The sequence below is a fragment of the Clarias gariepinus genome, chromosome 21 (assembly GCF_024256425.1).
Source record: "Clarias gariepinus isolate MV-2021 ecotype Netherlands chromosome 21, CGAR_prim_01v2, whole genome shotgun sequence".
NCBI classification, from domain to species: domain Eukaryota; kingdom Metazoa; phylum Chordata; class Actinopteri; order Siluriformes; family Clariidae; genus Clarias; species Clarias gariepinus.
Genome location: NC_071120.1, coordinates 12,786,556 through 12,805,404, shown reverse-complemented (window position 1 = coordinate 12,805,404; position 18,849 = coordinate 12,786,556). Strand labels below are relative to the sequence as shown.

The 18,849-nt window shown below is 37.6% G+C and overlaps 1 protein-coding gene across 4 annotated transcripts in view; it reads left to right on the top strand.

Annotated features, from left to right (window-relative positions):
* LOC128509806 (probable E3 ubiquitin-protein ligase HECTD4) overlaps window positions 1-18,849 on the top strand; it is a 128,930-nt gene that overhangs the window by 23,415 nt on the left and 86,666 nt on the right. Inside the window, exons 6-18 of one of the 4 annotated variants that reach the window (XM_053481652.1) lie at window positions 15-153; window positions 359-529; window positions 1,332-1,524; window positions 5,781-5,939; window positions 6,099-6,212; window positions 7,839-7,979; window positions 11,133-11,365; window positions 12,254-12,396; window positions 13,500-13,570; window positions 14,105-14,210; window positions 14,315-14,435; window positions 17,422-17,544; window positions 18,182-18,306. In XM_053481652.1, the coding sequence (XP_053337627.1) occupies window positions 15-153; window positions 359-529; window positions 1,332-1,524; window positions 5,781-5,939; window positions 6,099-6,212; window positions 7,839-7,979; window positions 11,133-11,365; window positions 12,254-12,396; window positions 13,500-13,570; window positions 14,105-14,210; window positions 14,315-14,435; window positions 17,422-17,544; window positions 18,182-18,306 (1,839 nt within the window). Of the gene's footprint in view, window positions 1-14; window positions 154-358; window positions 530-1,331; window positions 1,525-5,777; window positions 5,940-6,098; window positions 6,213-7,838; window positions 7,980-11,132; window positions 11,366-12,253; window positions 12,397-13,499; window positions 13,571-14,104; window positions 14,211-14,314; window positions 14,436-17,421; window positions 17,551-18,181; window positions 18,307-18,849 lie in introns of all 4 variants that reach the window. The other 3 variants (XM_053481650.1, XM_053481651.1, XM_053481649.1) reach the window with 3 other exon arrangements.

Below are 18,849 nucleotides of genomic sequence, written 5' to 3'. Positions count from 1 at the left end.
TCACTCTCTTTCAGAGGTTTTGTTTACTGTAGAAATGAAGAGCTAGAGGCTGGTTGGGTAGTACACTGCAGTACCCATCTCCTTCATCGTCCCGCCTCCTTTGATAATAAATCCCATCAGCTGTGCCAGGTCATAGACTCCTACACTTTACAAGTAAGCAATAATATACAGTACATGCATACCATCTTTATCAACAGACATTAAAATGATAACAAAAATGTATCTCTATGTGCCTACATGTGTATGTCTGTGCTGCTCCTTTTCAGTTAAATTGCATTAAGTATATGTTATTTAAGAATTAAGTTAATTATAGTCCTATTTTCTCTATAATTTAGTTAAAGTCCATGTCTGTATTAAGGTTTGCCAGACTGTGCCCATGCCCCCTCACCACGTCCCGGTGGGCAGCAGTTTGACCACTCTACATGTGTGCTCGGATGGTACCTACATCTACTGGGTATGGTCGCCTGTCAGTCTCAACGAAAAGACCCAGAAAGGCCATTCTGTCTTCATGGATGTCTTCCAGTTAGCGGTATGGTCATACTAAGGGCTAAGGGAGAGGTTACGCTAGAAAGACTATAAATTATTACTTAAATTATGCATTACATTATTCAGCTTCGTGTCAAATAGTTTTTTAATCTTGTTCTATAAACTTTTTCTCTTTCGTTAGTTAAAAGGAAAAGGCAGGGTAGAAGTAGTTTTTGCCCATTTTAAAATATAAAAATGGTTTTAAAATAATTGGTAGATGACCATAAATTATATTACTATTATTATATTATGAAATTCTCTTCTTACCTTTTAGCAGGAAGTCCCCTTAGCAGGAAGTTAAAAAATATCTTGTGACTAATCATTTTTATCCTATGATTAAGCATGTCTATCCTGGTGTGAGTGATTTCTTCCAAGATGGCAAAGCCTCCCTCCACAGGAAACAAGTACTCGCAGAATGTTAGAGAGTATAAAAATAACTCAAATCACATGCTTTAACAGTCATAGTCATCAGATGAAAACCCAATGGGGGTTGAATATGTTGTAAAACGTTTACTGCCACCTTCACACTCAATACTTCATCAGATGTCGAAAAGAATGGAGAAGTGCTGTTCATCCTTTCAGTACAGTTGTAAAGATTTGTAAAATCTGTGTTGTAAAGCTGTTTTTGTGGCTTAACACATTAATATGCTTCATAATTTGATAATAATTTAAATAACTTGATAATTTAATGATTATTTTCAAACATAGGTACAATAATTTAATTACGTTCCTATAATAAATATAATCATTAGTCTCCTACCTTTATTAATTGCATAAACAATAATTCCTGTTTATCTTTGAATAAGATGGAGTCTGAAATTTGCATGGCCAGTACTGTCCGGGAGCGAGTGATCTTGTCACGGAAAGAGGGGGAGTCATCAAAATGCCTGAATGAGCTGCTGATGAGCCGCATGTCTCGGTTCCGCACCTCTCACTCGGCCACTCTTGCTGCCCTCACTGGCTCCACCATCACAAACCCTGTCAAAGAGGAGCAAACTGGTAAATTCACACATGCTAATGGACCCACAGGTTCTGTAGAAGGCAGTTTTTACCTATTTGTTTATTTATTTGTTTGTTTGTTTATTGCACAGGCATCATATGTATATTCAGCGAGGTTAAAAAATGTTCAAAGCCCTTCAGTGTTTGTACATTTTATTTTGTTAAAAATGTAATTAAAAATTGAAAAATCACACATTTAGATACGAATAAAGATTCTTAACTTAAGGCATTGCAGACTGAGCTCAGACGCATAATTTTTTTTTGTTGCTCTGATTATGTTGAGATATTTCTTGGTTTTGACTGGAATGTACAGTAGATGATTTAATGTCTTAGATAGATTTCATAGTACAATTCACAAGTCATAGAACTGGCAAAGGTATAAAACCATGTTTAAAATGCTCTCAAGGTCACAGTGGACTCCATCATGGTGAAATGAAAGAAGTTCTGGTCACTAGTCAGGCTTGAAGGGCCTTGGTCAGGGAGCACAAACTTATTGACTCCAAACGAAGTTTAGAAATCATACTTTTGTGGTGCTTCTTAGTGTAAAGAGAATCTATTTAGAACAGAAGTACAGTATGGATAAATGCAGTTAAATACAGAAGAAAACCTGCCTGACTCCAGTGCCTAGAACACATAAAGCTGTGCTGAGTATAACTAGTATAAAGAACTACATACATTAATATCATAAATATCATTAACATCATGTGTAAGTGCCAAAATTGCATGATTCCCAAAACCTCACCCTGTTTTATTAGGGCCCAAGCACTATAGGGCTTTTTGGGGGTCTTAACATGCTCAAATAACACACACGTATGTGCACCCGGGAGGCAATGGCGCAAGGTACTTGGGCCCATTCATCGTTGCTTGCAACTATATTTGTTTTTGTTTCTTTTTCACTGCTGTGTGGAAAATGGTAGTTATTTTATTTCAGTATTTTTACGAATGTTTTTAAATTTTATTTACATTTATGTTTAGGCATTTGGCAGACTAGAGCAACTAACAAAAGTGCTTTAAAGTTTTCATCCCTGGAAAGACCCTTACACAGGTTTTTATGCCTCTGTGTTGATAATAGCCGCAGCTGGAGTCATTATGTTTTTAAAAATACGCTCCATTCTTGTGAATGTAATATCTTAGAAATGCCTTGAGGGAAATTTTATTGTAACAAATGTCCTCTTGGCCAGATGAACTAATTATATTTTGGGACTTTAAGGGCCATTCCCACTGTGATCTTGCGTCCTTTCCATTCTTGTCATTCATCTCAGGATTGTCTCAAGGGAGTTTTGTGAAACATTGGCACAGATGTTCACTTTGACTGAAGAATAAAATAAATGCATTTTCCCTGGTCAAATGTCACGGTCACTGTGACCTCACTTCTGTCCAAATCTGTCTGTCCCATTGTTCTGAATGCAATATCACAGAAGGGACTTTTTTCAATTTTGGACCAAATGTTCAGTTGGGCTCAGTTGACTGATTAGATTTTACTGGATAAAGGTCAAAGGACAACATCACTGTGACATCATGTCTGTCTCATTGTGAACGTCCACTCTGACTCAAGGATGAACTGAGTACAGTTTGCTGGTCAAATAGCATTGTCACTGTGATGTCACATACATGTCTTTCACAGTTCTGAGCGATATCTTATGAACATCATAAGGCAATTTATTTAAAATTGGCAAAAATGTCCACTTGGCCAAAAAGATGATGAGATTATATTTGAAATTGCAGCTTTAACTTCTTGCCAGGCCTGCTTTTTTGAGATCGGGTTCTAACTGTTTGTACTCTTGTGACTGAATGGTTAAATCTTATAAACCATATAAGTATGGTTTATAAGACATGTAGAGTATGTTCTTCCTAAAAGAACGAAGGATAACATAAGGGAGGGAAATAATTACATTTTAATGCTTATTGTTTTGAAATGCTTAGTATCCAAGCGTTCACATAATTTTGGACATACACAGTGATCTATATTATTATTAACAAGGAAGGAAATAAAATCTTAGATTTTCAGCCAGAATCATTAAATTACCAAAGGGAAGTATGTCACTAGTTGTAAACTGTGTTACTGATGAATAGCAGTAGATGTTACATATTGTATTTCACGTAAACAGAATACTACCATGATTAACTACAAGTTAAACCTTGGATTACGAGCATAATTCATTCCGGAAGTGGGCTCGTATTCCAAAACACTCGTAAACCAAATTCAATTTTCCCATAAGAAATAATGGAAATTATTTGTTTCACAGCCCAAAAAAATCAATAAATAAAAATAATTAATTCAAAATATAATAAAAATAATAAATAAATAAATAAATAAAATATATATAATAAAAATAATTAAACAAATTAACCTACACTTTACCTTTCAAAAAAAAAAATTTATCCTGACAGATAAGTGTTTCCGTTTGTGCTTTCAGACCCTCCTGTCTCCCCCTTCTCATTTTACACAGTAAAACTTTTTCCTCTCATTTGAATTAAACACAGATACACACATTAACGAAAAGACTGTTGTTCTCTTCCAAATTATTAAAGCTTCTCCGCTTTATTTAAATGTTGCTCATGACAACGTTACAGCCCGTTAATTCATGCTTGTGTAATGATAAAATAGACAAACTGGTCGATACATTCCCGTTCTTTCATTTGCATGATTGTCGGGCTATGATACAAACTTTCGGGTGAATCCTGCACTTAAATCCAACTTAAAACACTACTGAAGAACAAAACTTAGGCTCTATATCCCAGCTTACATCTCGCTTTGTGTTCACACGCACCGGACTGAATTACCCACAATGTGGGCTGTCAATGTGGGCTGTCAATATGGGCTGTCATAAATCAACCTCTCTCTCCCGCTACACTGTTTTGTCTGAAAAATTTGCAAGGAACATCGCTAATGACACGATTTTTCACACACTCAGACATGAACACGCACACACATTAGGGCGAGAGACTGTGTGTGAACCGGCACATTGTCAAATTATGCACACACACACACACACAAACAAACAAACACATAGCGATGTGAAGAAAATGGAGCTGAGGAAGAAAATGGAAATTTAACTTCTGTATTGCGAATTTCTTTTGCTTTACTTGCGCACATACACGTGTGTTATAAGAAACAAAACATGACCTGTACACATGCGCTTCTGAACACAAAATAAAATATGTTTTACACACACACATAATCACAGTGTTATAGTAAACAGTACACACTAGCACGGAGGTTGATTATACCAGTAAGAGACGAGCACTAGGACCCAGCATGGGAGACGATTTCCCACAATTCTGCAGTGCAAGAGAGAAAAAAACCATTGGCTCAGTTGTGATCACGTGGCACTCGGCGTGAAAAACAAGAAGCACATGCGTGATACATCATACTCAGTGCTCGTAAACCAAGACAATGCTCGTTTTTGACGTCAAAATTTATTAAAAATCTTTGCTTGTCTTGCGGAACACTCGTAAACCACTTTACTTGTAATCCGAGGTTCCACTGTATATATTAAAGAAAATTTTTCCACAAGAAATAATGGAAACTTTGATGATTTGTTCCACAACCCAAAAATAATCTCAAAAAATAATTAATACAAAATTTAAGTAAAAATAAAATTTTACCTTTGAAAAGAATAGTGGCCTAAGTAAGATGAGAGAGGAGTGGAGGAGGGAGGGGGCTACTGTGTAAGATGACTTTCTCACACTCACACACACACACACACACTATTTGAAACACTGCTCTGTCGGAGGTCTTCTTTAACTTCTTGCTTGCTTTTGCCTCATTATGAGGATTTCACGGAAATGCGACTGCTCCCGCACTGCTACAGCATTTTTACCTTTTTTTTTTATCTTCACAGGACTATTGTTGCAGCACCGTTACTAAAGAACAGTCACTACACTTGGACACAATGTAAAAAAAAATGCTAAACGCGCGCACAAACGTGGTCACACAGTTATAATAAACAGTACATGCGCACTGATGTCGACTATACAAGTGACGCACGCACACTGAGACAGAGCATAAGGACAATTACCCACAATCCCTCAGCTGGCTCGGTTGTGATCAGCAGACAAAGCGCATGCGTACTGCTTAAATGTCAAGACCTCACTAGTTTATCAAGCTAAAAATTATTAGATAATTTTGCTCTACTTGCAAAACAGACTACGTTACTCGCATTCCACTGGCCGACATATAGTAAATATTAAAGATGTTGTGATATATTAAATAAAAATAACAATTTTGCTTTTTTCCCCTTTCTTTCTAGTAGTAAATGCTAGCTGCGGCCTTCCTCTTAAGACTTTGAGAAAAACACCCATGTATGTCTGTGGGACCTACCTGGTAATGCTGGCCTCCCCTCCTGGTGTGGCTGGAAGTTCTGCAACCCGCTCGCTTTTTGGTGGATCTAGTGGCCTTTCCTCCCTTAAGAGTAAGAAACTACAGCTGCCTGTTCAAAGACCTCAATCCAGTAATGTAAAAATATCGCAAATGCTATCAGTGTGGTGAGATGTTGTGTACTTATCTAAAGCAGTAATATTTATGTTTTCTCTCTCTCTCTCTCTCTCTCTCTCTCTCTCCGTTCTATAAGTTCTGACCTCTAATCTGGTGTTTAACCTGAATGATGGTCAGTTTGTCAGTCGTGCAGACCTGATTGATGCTCCTGGCAGTTCTCTGGGTCGTGGCGCTCAAGTGGCTGGCTTGGGTATGTAAAAATTATACCTAACCATTGTTTCTCTGCTTTGTCAATGTGAAAACTCGACATACAAATGGCCTCCCTTATAAATTTTACCCTTAAAAAGAAAATTGGTTTATGGTAAAGGATTGAGACAGAATATCAACCAAAAATCCAGAAAAAAACATGATACAAATGTTATGAATTAAGTTGCATTTCAATGAGGGAAATAAGCAATTTGATCCCCAAGCAAAACATGACTTAGTACTTGGTAGAGAAACCTTTGCTGGAAAGCACAGTGGGAAGAGGTTTTTTTTAGTTCTTTACCAGATTTGCACACATATTGGGATGCATTTTGATCCACTATTCTTTATAGATTTTCTCTAAATGTTTAAGGTTTCTTTCCTGTTGCTTGGCAACTCGAAGTTACAGCTCTTTCCGTGAATTTTCTGAAAGGTCTGAAGACTGGCTAGACCACTCCATGACCTTAATGTGCTTATTCTTGAGCCACTCCTTAGTTGCCTTGGCAGTATGTTTGGGGTCATTTTCATGCTGGAAGACCCATCCACAACCCATCTTCAGGAGGTTCTCATCCAAAATTTTACAACACATGGCCTCATCCATTGGCCCCTCAGTGCAGCAAAGTCAATCTGTACCTTTAGCAGAGAAACAGCCCCAAAGCATAATGTTTGCTTGATTGTAGCACGGAGGTGGATTGTATAGGGACTGTGGTGTTCTTAGTGTCATAGTCAGCATTCTTCCTCCGAAAACAGCAAGTCGAGTTGATGACAGAGAGCTCATTTTGGACATCTGACCACAGCAGTTTATCCCAATCTTTCTCTGTTCATTGGCAAACCTCAGACAGGTCTGTACATGTGTCTTAATGAGGAGGGGAAGCCTTGCTGTGCTGAAGAATTTCAATCCATGCAGGCGTATTGTGTTACCAATGGTTTGTTTGGTGACTGTGCTCCCAACTGCCTTGAGATCATTTACAAGCTCCTCCCATGTACTGTAGTCCTGGGTTGGTCCCTCATTTATCTCATGATTATTCTTACTCCATGAGGTAAAATCTTGCATTTAGGGCCATTAATGATTACTTTGTATTTATTTGATTTCTAAATAATCGCTCCAGCAGTTGTCTCCTTCTCACCAAGCTTCTAGCTGATGGTCTTGTAGCCCATTCCAGCCTTGTGCAGGTCTAAAATCTTGTTCCTGACGTGCTTTGACAGCTCTTTGGTCTTGCTGATGGTGGTGAGGTTTGAATGGAAGATAGAGATTTTGTGGACAGGTGGCTTTTATACACATACCACATTGTTGTTAGGAGCACCTTCTTAAATTAATATTTGTACCACAAGAGCACATACAGTAACCAGTCTGTGAGAGGCAGAATTATTGTTGGATGGTAGGGGATCAAATACTTATCTCCCTCATTGAAATGCAACGTAATTCATAACATTTGTATCATGTGCTTTTTCTGGATTTTTGGTTGATATTCTCTCTCATTCCTTTACCTATGATGAAAAATTATAGACCCTTCATTTCTTTGTAAGTGGGCAAACCTGTAGGGGATCAAATACTTATTTTCCCCACTGTATGATTACCATTGTATGGCTTAATAATTAATTTAATTGTTGATTTTTGCTTGTAATGCACCAGGGGCCTGCTATGATGCTCTAAACAACTTGATCTGGACATGCTCTAGTGACTACATGGATCAGTGGTCAAACCCAGGCAACCAAGCTTTTCATCACGTGTGTAAACGGCTTGGCTTCAGCCATGTCATCAGAGAGCCCAAAGGTAAAAAATATGGATTGAGAGCAACGCTTTGCAGCACGGAATGGATTGCTCTGTTTTATCAAATTATAAATCACAGCTTAAAGCGTTTTACAACATTCCTGTTTACCTTTAATGTTATCACACTCGAGCGACCTCTGAGGCTGTGTGCAGTTTGGTAATATAGTCAACAACGTCAGCCTAAAATGTCTCTTTCTGTACTATACAGCATTTTACAGACTACTTTAAAGTTTTAAAATACCCATTGTTTTTTAATTGAGAAATTCAGCTATAGTTTGTGAATTTGTACATTACGAATAGTTCAGTGCATGAACTAGTCTAAACAGATAGACTAGCTGTTTTGCTTACCACTTGTAATCAAGGAGCCTTGGACTCTCATGAGCCTGTCACTGGATCACCAGTTGCCCTTTTTTGGGCTACATTTGGTATATACTGAACACTGCATACTGGGAACGCCCCACATTACCTGCCATTTTGAGATGCTCTGCCCCAGTCACCTAGCTATCAAAGCCACCAACATACCTGGTACATTCCATGTCTTGCCAGCTGCTATTATACCTCAGCTTCTTTCAGTGTTTTGAGGACCTTTGCCTTTCCAACAGGTGAGATGTATGCACAATTAGGTAAATAACTGGTGACTAACATGGCTGAGCTTAAATTCTTTTGTCTTTTTTCCTTGATTAAGTCCTTTGCTGTGTTGGCACTACATTTGTACTCATTGTATTGCTGTATGATAAAGTTTATCCCATATTTTTTTTTCTTACAGCTAAGGTGGTTTGCATCTGGTGGTCAGGTCTTTGTATTACGGCTATGTATGGGCATGTTATTCCACAAGTTCTGACGCGTATCTTCCTTATTGAACTCGTTTACTCACAACTCGGACGTCCGTGAATTTATTTTGTTCCTTCGTATTTTTTTAACATCAAAAGCTTAACACTTCTTACAGTTTTCTTGCATAAATCCAATATGGTTACAACAACTTATTTGCTGTACTGTATCTTGATGAATTGTACTTCCAGTCATGGCTGTGTTAGATTACGGTCAAAAGCTTGTGTTCTCCGAAACTTTCGCAACTTAACAGCTTCTACCGTATGTAATAATCATGCAACTATGCAATTAAGCTATAACTATTAGGCTATAATGGTATTTGTTATACCATACCATACAATTCAGTACAGGGAAGTTTAGTTTGGTGTGTGTTGTATAATATTAAATTCAATTCAATTCAATTCAATTTTATTTGTATAGCGCTTTTAACAATTGTCATTGTCGCAAAGCGGATTTACACAATCAAAAGAATTATTTAAGTTTGTATGGAATGTGAGTGTGTATGAATCAAAATGGTCAGATTACAGCTGATCCATGTTGTTCCCTGGTGAACAAGCCGAGGGTGACAGTGGCAAAAACTCCCTGAGATGGTAATAGAAGGAAACCTTGAGAGGAACCAAATTCAACAGGGAACCCATCCTCATCTGGGTGATATCAGATAGCAGAAATTATACTGTGTGTTAGATGTGTTAGCCAGTTCAGCTATACCAGTTGATGTTAATTGATGTTAATATGGAGTCCAGGTAGTTATTGGAGACTCAGGTAGACTTGTAGGAAATTCCAGTCCTGTACTATCGAGCAACTGCAGCCAAGTCAAGTCCTCAGATGAACAGCTGTCAACACCAGTAAAGGCCAGAACCGTCTTCATGGTAAAGTGAAACCGTCCCCAGACACCAGACGCATCGCAAAGAGACACATGAGGCATCTATGTGACGAGATCTCCAACCAGAAGCGGGGCACCAGGATTGGTCAGATAGGTCCGGAGGGCAGAGGGAATCTGGATCACTCAGGAACGATATACTGTATGTAGCTCTAAAGAGAGAAAGGGGGAGAGAGAACAGGAGAGGGGAGAGTAATACAGTGATTTGACTGATCTGCCGCCGAGTTACTATAGCAGGACAGTCACATTTTAGAGAAGCATTTAAGTTTCTGCCTATGGATACAGAGCTTTGGGCTACACTGTAGGTACATAATGCGTGAGGCTATAACAGCCTATACACCCTTATAAAAGTGCTTTTCACTAGAATTCTTTCAGAAGACCATTTGTAAGGCTGAATACTGATGTTGGGCTAAAAGGCCTTGCTTGCAGTTGACGTTTTATCTCAGAAGGAGTTTAATAGATTTGAGGTCAAAGCTGTATGCAGGCTACTGGGGTTCCACCACTCTGGGGTTCCAGCTGCCTTAAACCTTTTCTTTATTTCCCTTTTTTTGTGTGCACAGACCCAATCATGCAGGTACAGAAAAGGGCTTTTCCCAAACTATTGCCAAGTTGGAAGCATACAATATTCCATAATGGCTGTGTTTACTATAACTCTCACTCACTCACTCACTCACTCACTCACTCACTCACTCACTCACTCACTTATGGTCTATACAACTTTATGGGTGCCAAACCATCACAGGCACACACATACACACGCACATTCACACACTACAGGCAATTTGGGAACACCGATTAGCCTAATCTGCATGTCTTTGGACTGTGGGAGGAAACCGGAGCACCCGGAGGAAACCCACCAAGCACAGGGAGAACATACAAACTCCATGCACACAGACCCCAGACAGGAATCAAACCTGGAACCTGGATATACAAGGCGTCGGTGCCAACCACCAAGCCGCCGTTTACCTTTAACATTACCCTTAACTAGACCTGAGGGCTGAAAAACAACCCCAGACCAGTCACAATCACTGGACTAAGAGAACACTATGGTAGGTGGTGTTCTCTTTTTATCTGACATCATGTGTGCTTTAAACCGCTTCATCTGACAGGCAATGTACTAAAGATGCTCACCCATGGAAATCATTTTCACAAAGTTCTCTGAAGAACAGTTCTTGTGCTGTGGTCTACCGCTCGAATGTGTGCTTCATTTTATGCAAGTACAGTATCAGCAGTAGATGTGGCTGAAACATCTGAACTTATTGTTACATATGTTAAAGATTAAACTTGAAAATGCTATATTTGTAATTTTAATATTGTTTCATTTAGATTTTGTGCTATTTCTGTGTGATAGATCATATGTATAGAATTTTTTAAAAATAAGGGGTAAAACATTAGTTAGAAAAAAACATTTTTGTTAGTTTGAGATTTGTATGTGTATTTGTTTACAGAAGAGATGGTGGAGATGAATGAGGTAATAAGTCAGCTGCTCCACCACATTGGTGCCATGTGTATTCACCAGCAGAATCTGTTGGCTACTAGCAGCAGCTCACCAATGAGCTCCTTCCTAAATAAACAACAACCAATGGAAGCCTGCCACTTCAGTGCCATCTGTGACATAATGGAAAAGGCCATGGTGAATTCTGACATCTGCATCATCCGCTGCATCCTTGTGGTGTTTCAGGTGCCGCATAATATTTTTTAATGCTATTTTTTAATTTAGAAACAAAACACAAATCAACTTAAAAGGAATATAAAGAAATATAAAGGAATTATAGGTGTAGGTTAAATTTAAAATGTGTATCTGGGATGCTGTGTAAAAGCTGATTTAATTTTTTGTGTTTGTGTATCTTTGTGCAGTAAGGGGTTTAATCAATTTCAGATTACCATTGTTTAATTTACAATTTAAAATGCATCCAAGGTGATAACAGTCAGATTCTATACAATAAAATGTAAAGAATGAATTCTGTTATTACCTTTTAAACTTTTTTATATGCAGAAACATGTGTTCTGAAACTGCTTTCTAGTTAAAACACTAAAGAGTTTTTCATAATGGACTGTTTACTTTCATTTTCTTCTAACACACTCCATTAAACACATTGCGTAAGTGATACAAAGTATAATGCATCGACAGCTTTTAGTGATAATTGGCTATAAATAATATATTTATATAAATAAATAGTTATTTTTTCCTAGCACTTTTCAAAACATTATGTCTGTGTTATCTTCTATTTATTATCTATTTAGTGAAACATGGAACTAGCTTTTTCTTCTTTGCTGTGTAGTTCAGTAAATTCTGCTGTGGTTCATGTGACTGCATCTTCTAGCTTAGAGGTTCTCAACCTTATTCCTGGAGACCCACTGCCCTGCATATTTAGTGTTTTCCTGCTCTTCTACATCCACATCAATTAAACAAAAGGAGGCTGCTTATTAGTTGATTAGTTAAATCAGGTGCTGTAAACTGAGAACCACTGTCCTAGATAATATACACACATTAGAAATACAGATCAGCCCACAGAATAATCCTTTAAATTAAACACTGTGATCAAACATTTCTTTGTTTTTATTTCAGGTGGTGTTTCGGTTCTTTAACCCCCAATCAGAGCAAAACCGAGAAAGTATAAGACGCTCTGGATTGCTTCTGTGGCAACTACTCATGGCCCCTATTGATCAGATAGGGGCAGAAATCCAAAGAGAAGTTTGCCTGGCCATCAGGTCAGAAACTACATGAAATCATTATTGCAATGTGGTAGGAAGTGTCAGTGCAAGTATTGAACACTTTACATGAAACAAAAAAAAAGTTTTTGCTTATATAATACAAATCTGTTAATATTAGAGGAATGATAGAATCAATACTTAGTCTAATTTTTGTAATTTAAGCTTGAATTTATGGCTATATGTAATTAAACAGACACTGTCATTTAATACGGTTTAACAGCAGCATAAACACCTGAGGTTGCAATTATAAAAAGTCCATGGAGAGTGTAAGAGCTTAATACTTGTGGTAGTGGGTATTACTTGTTTACACGCTTACCATCCACTTTAATAGAAACACTTGTGCACCTGCTTATTTATGTAGTTATTTAATCAGTCAAACCCGTGGCAGCAGCTGGTGCTCTGTACAGGTCAAGAGCTTTAGGTAAAGTTCTCATAAAACTCCCGGAATGAGGGGAAAGTGTGGTCTCGGTCACTTTAACGGTGAAATGCTTGTTGGTGCCAGTTGGGTTTGGTTAAATATTTCAGATACTGCTGATCTCCTGTGACTTTCATGGCTCTAGAGTTTATAAAGAATGGCGTTTAAAAAACAACAAAAAAAAAAATCTGTGATCACTGTTCTCTTAATCATTCATATTCCAGTATATCCTAAAGACTTTTCATTTCTGAAAATCTCTTGAGATCAGCAGTTTCTGAAATATTCAAATATCTGCCACTAACATCCATTCCATTCTTTAAAGTCACAAAGATTACACTTTTCTTCCATTCTGCATTTTTATTTAAAAATGTTTTGAAGTTCTTGATTGGTAATTGTATTGAACCAGCTTAATTAAATTACCAATCAAGAACTTCAGAAAATTTGTACATGATTGGCTAATTAAAGAGCTTCAGGTGTTATTTTTAAAGTGGATGATGAGTGTGCATAGAAACATGTACACTCGGGTTCACCTGGACTTGTCGTTTATAGTGGATCTCAAGACCCACATATATGTGATGTAAAAAAGCTGATGAAAAATCAGCATGGCTGCAATAAAAAAGGAAAACATTTTTACATTTCTGTTGCACACTAACTACTGTTTCCTTGTTTTGTTATTGTTTTACAGCTTTGGCTTAAATATCTTGTATCAGGGAGAGGTGGAACTGAATGACTTGTTAAAACTTGTCCTCACGGAAGGTAATTCGACTATGTCATACTACTAGCATGTGACACTGAAGTAGTATTTGCAGATTTTGTGCCAGTATATCAACAGTTATTTCCGTATACCACTAGCATGATGCTGCCCTCACAATGCTGCCCTCACCTTTTAGTATTATTAGCTTAATTATCCAAATTTCCCACATCAAACAAGGATTTTCCTCCTTTGAGGTTTTGCCTATGTTGTATAGTATTAGATTCACCAATAGGTGGCAGTGTTCTCTTAGAGATAGGAGAGGCATTTGATGGTAGGTCTTGATGTTTGCTTAAAATAATGTTCAACAGTTTAGTTTGTATTTAAGCTGTCAAGCATAAGTTTGTGGTTACAACAGTACTCCAGTACTCCCTTCACATTCTTACTCAGAAATCCAAACTTCAGCCAAATGCAACCCAGATCTGACTCTGAATTCCTGTTCCTCACAGCACTGCAGATTATCTAAAACAGTAGTCAGATGCTGCAGGTTTGAGCGATTATTGGCAGTCGTTTAATACTATATATATATTTTTTTATAGGTGAGAGAAATAGTGGTTTGTCCCAGTTGCGTGATATTATTCTTAACAACCTTGCTGACCAACTGCAGAAGAACCGCTTTGGAAGTGAGGATGATGACCACTATAGGTAAATGCTGCACAATTTCTCTGAAAATAACATCTTTCTGTTACTGTAATGCAAAGAGAATTGTGTAATTTGACCAGAACTAGCGAATCTTTCTTTCATTGTAGGCTAAATGATGAACTGCTCCATTGCATACTGAAGACTGTAGTGCGTGAATCTTGCCTTCTCATCACTAAATGCCAAACACTTGACAAAGAAGACTTCCAGAAGCTTCTCTCCACTGTGCCTGTATGTCAAAATATTTTTATGGTACCATTAGGGCCATATGCATCATGTTTTATTGTAACAATTTACACTCACCTAAAGGATTATTAGGAACACCATACTAATAAACTTTGACCCCCTTTAGCCTTCAGAACTGCCTTGATTCTACGTGGCATTGATTCAACAGGCGCTGAAAGCATTCTTTAGAAATGTTGGCCCATATTAATAGGATAGCATCTTGCAGTTGATGGAGATTTGTGGGATGCACATCCAGGGCACGAAGCTCCCGTTCCACCACATCCCAAAGATGCTCTATTGGGTTGAGATCTGGTGACTGTGGGGGCCATTTTAGTACAGTGAACTCATCGTCATGTTCAAGAAACCAATTTAAAATGATTCGAGCTTTGTGACATGGTGCATTATTCTGCTGGAAGTAGCCATCAGAGGATGGGTACATGGTGGTCATAAAGGGATGGACATGGTCAGAAACAATGCTCAGGTAGCCCGTGGCATTTAAACGATGCCCAATTGGCACTAAGGGGCCTAAAGTGTGCCAAGAAAACATCCCGCACACTATTACACCACCACCACCAGCCTGCACAGTGGTAACAAGGCATGGTGGATCCAAGTTCTCATTCTGTTTACGCCAAATTCTGACTCAACTTGACTTAAATTTGAATGTCTCAACAGAAATCGAGACTCAGACTCAGACCGAACAACATTTTTCTAGTCTTCAACTGTCCAATTTTGGTGAGCTTGTGCAAATTGTAGCTTCTTTTTCCTATTTGTAGTGGAGATGAGTGGTACCCGGTGGGGTCTTCTGCTGTTGTAGCCCATTCACATCAAGGTTGTGCGTGTTGTGGCTTCACAAATGCTTTGGTTATTTCAGTCAAAGTTTCTCTTCTATCAGCTTGAATCAGTCGGCCCAGTCTTCTCTGACCTCTAGCATCAACAAGGCATTTTCGCCCACAGGACTGCCGCATACTGGATGTTTTTCCCTTTTCACACCATTCTTTGTAAACCCTAAAAATGGTTGTGCATGAAATTTCTAGTAACTGAGCAGATTTTGAAATGCTCAGACCAGCCCGTCTGGCACCAACAACCATGCCACGCTTAAAATTGCTTAAATCACCTTTCTTTTCCATTCTGACATTCAGTTTGGAGTTCAGGAGATTGTCTTTACCAAGACCACACCCCTAAATGCATTGAAGCAACTGCCATGTGATTGGTTAATTAGCTAATTGCATTAATGAGAAATTGAACAGGTTTTCCTAATAATCCTTTAGGTGAGTGTATATGTTTAAAATAATTAGCTGTTTTATTAGAATTTTAATTAACTTTCCCTTTTTTGCTCCTGAGGCTGACGTGTGTGTGTGTGTCTGCGTGTGTGTAGTCTTTTTGTATTACTATTAAGTACTTGAAAGCTATACTAAAATAAAGGTACAGTACAAGCATCTTACCAGAAATTTACCTATACTGTATATTAAACATTACTTGAGTAAAATTTTAATGTTCTGATATTAAATGCACTTTAATATCAGGAGTAAAAAATAAAAAAAGTGAACATTTAGGTATTTTGATGATGAACTTCCTTATTGTAACACATATGATATAGTTAGAAACCAGCATGTAGACTGATCAGTAATGTTAGCTTGGCCATCATGTTAGTCAGATATCTGAACAGGCTTATAATAACTGATTAAATGTTTTTTAACTAAGGTTAAAACACATTATGACTCCACTAAATCAATATTTATTTAACTTACCTCAATGTGATTTTTTTAGTTTGGCTGGAGAGTTTTTGACTGCCGGTATTTCAGTGACGTTGAGTAGGCATCTCATCCAGTAGAAAGAAGTCTTCAATCCAACGCATAAAAACATTTCTTGCAAATAAAGCCACAGTCGTGTAACATTATCTTAATCGCCACTGCGGAGATCACCGAGTTTACCACTGTATTTAGGATGTTTTGCCACTTGGTGGTTACAAACTCGAATTGGTACATTAACTGCAGTCAAGGAGGACTAATTTTATCCATCCTGCTTTCTTTTAGATTTTATTTTGTAGAACATTCTTAGAAAAATGTACCAGCATAAAAGTACTCATTCTACTGAGGACATGTTTAGAAAAGTTTCCAGAAATAACAACATAAAGTGCAGATACAGAAGAATTCTACTAGAGTTTGTAACATCACTGCATGTATCCGAAATCCATTTTTAAAATATCAGATCATTGATCAATTTGACTATTCTTGCGTGGCCCAACATTTTTTCTATGGCCATACATTTAGTTTCAGAATTATTGCCACCCTTGTAAACATTGGATAAACTACCTGTTTTTGATCAGATATTTTATCCTACTGTATATCTCACACTGTGGAAATGCAACCTTTAATTCATGAAAATTCTTCTAGGGGAAAGCATTGGATTAAAATGCAATTAATAAAATACCTAAACTTCAGAAAATTACTTTAACAAGACAATAATTAAGATACTTTAAGGAACAAAGCAACTGGAACTTTTACTTTTTCCAGTCTGGGAAAGAGAAACTGGTAGAGAAGCATGGCCACCAACACAGTGGTGTAACTGTGTATCTTTCTGCACTATATGTGAGAGCACTATCTGGAGAGTAAAGCTTAATTGTTATACCCTACAGAGGATGTAAGGGTGAACAAGAAACCATAACTAAAATGTAACAGAAAATGTAATAAATAAAAATTAAATCCTGCAACATTTTACTGTTGCATTTAAGTTACTTCAGTTTAAATTTCTAGCTTCTAAGATTTCCATTTAAAAAAATCCTTTTTCTTTTCTTTTTTTTTTTTTTGGTTAGGGGGAGATTTTCTTCCATTTTTTTTTAGTTTCAAGCATCCCTGGTTGTGCTGATCCTTACTCTACTGCTTGTATGCAGCTCCTGCTTACTTTGCCACATTTACACTTACATTTTTTCTCTTAATTTAATAGTTTTCTTTATTAATAAAATGTGTTTCAAATTTCAATTTTTTTTCTTCAGGTGGCTTCACCAAGCTTGCGTTACATTATGGCTGTTCAAAACCACTTGCTAAGCAACACTGTCCTGATCCGCCCTGATGACAGTGATGACAGTGACAGCTCCCTTCAAGGGGAAACAATGAAGGTACAGGTAAACATCTCCTTTAAATGACCTTTACTTTTTGCATTTCTCTGCATGCTTGTGGAATTGCATGTAGATTGTTTTGTACATGACCGACATACATTGACTTCCAGTATGATTGACACCAATCATATATATAAACATTCACAGAATAGAATGTACAGAAAGTATTCACAGAGTAACAAATTTGTATAAAATGTTTACACACTAATGTGTCACTAGAGCAATAGAAGAAACTGTATATGGCTATGAAGTGACACTTGGAAGACTGGTGGAAATTTATTTTTTACCTTTTCAGGGCTCGTTTAAAAAAAAAAAAAAAAAATCCGGGAAAAAAAGGGTTTTTACTAGATGACTACATTTGCCCTGCTCCAGTTCACTTATCAAATTGATGCTCTGTGTGGCACCATAAAAAACAATGAATTTTTTTTTATATGATTTAAAATAAAAAGTAAAACCCCAGGATTTCCTCAGAGAGTAAGCAAGGCATGACTTTGCTACATTAACAGTATTGGTATCTTGCTTTCCATCTAACTGTGCCATACTGGCAGTTGATTAAAACCCTGCAGGTGCTGTTTTAGGTGAGGGCATTTTGTTCATAATACAGAAGTGTATATCTGTGTGAAATTCTTTTTTTTAGGAACTGCAGACCAGCATTCTGTCACTAGCCTGCAAGATTCTGGTTGGCTGTGATGAAGTTCTGGAAACTCTTCATCAAGTCACAATCGCCCTCATTAACAGTGACATTAGTGATCAAGAAAGCAGGTGAGTCTGAGGAGTTGATTAATTATACACCAGCTGGGTCCAATCCACTAATTTGGATGGTTAAGCAGCATTCTAAAAATGCTGTATACTTAAGATGCTTATCACATTTAAGGTTTCCCATCTGAAAAAATCCACTTCCTAGACTTTAGAGACATCATCAGTGGATATGGCAGGCGTTACTTTTTAGGAATATACAGTACGTGGTCAGCTTTATGCATCTTTTTGCATTTATGTGTCTTTATGTATCTTCACTTGGCATGTGAGGGGGAACAAGGCTCCAGACACTTTTATTCTGCCCTATACTGTAGCCATGTGCTGCACTTTCGAAGAGCAGTCCATTCAGCACCCTCCATGCAGTCATGAAGAAGTGTGCCACTTTTGCCATGCAAGAGATGGAACCCCAACATCATACTGTACTCCTAGATATGCAGTATTTAAGTATAACTGCATGATAACATACAGGGTGTGCACTCACTGCTGAAACTGAGCATGGGGCACTATGTTATAGATTAACAGAACATTAGATTAACAATTTCATTGAAT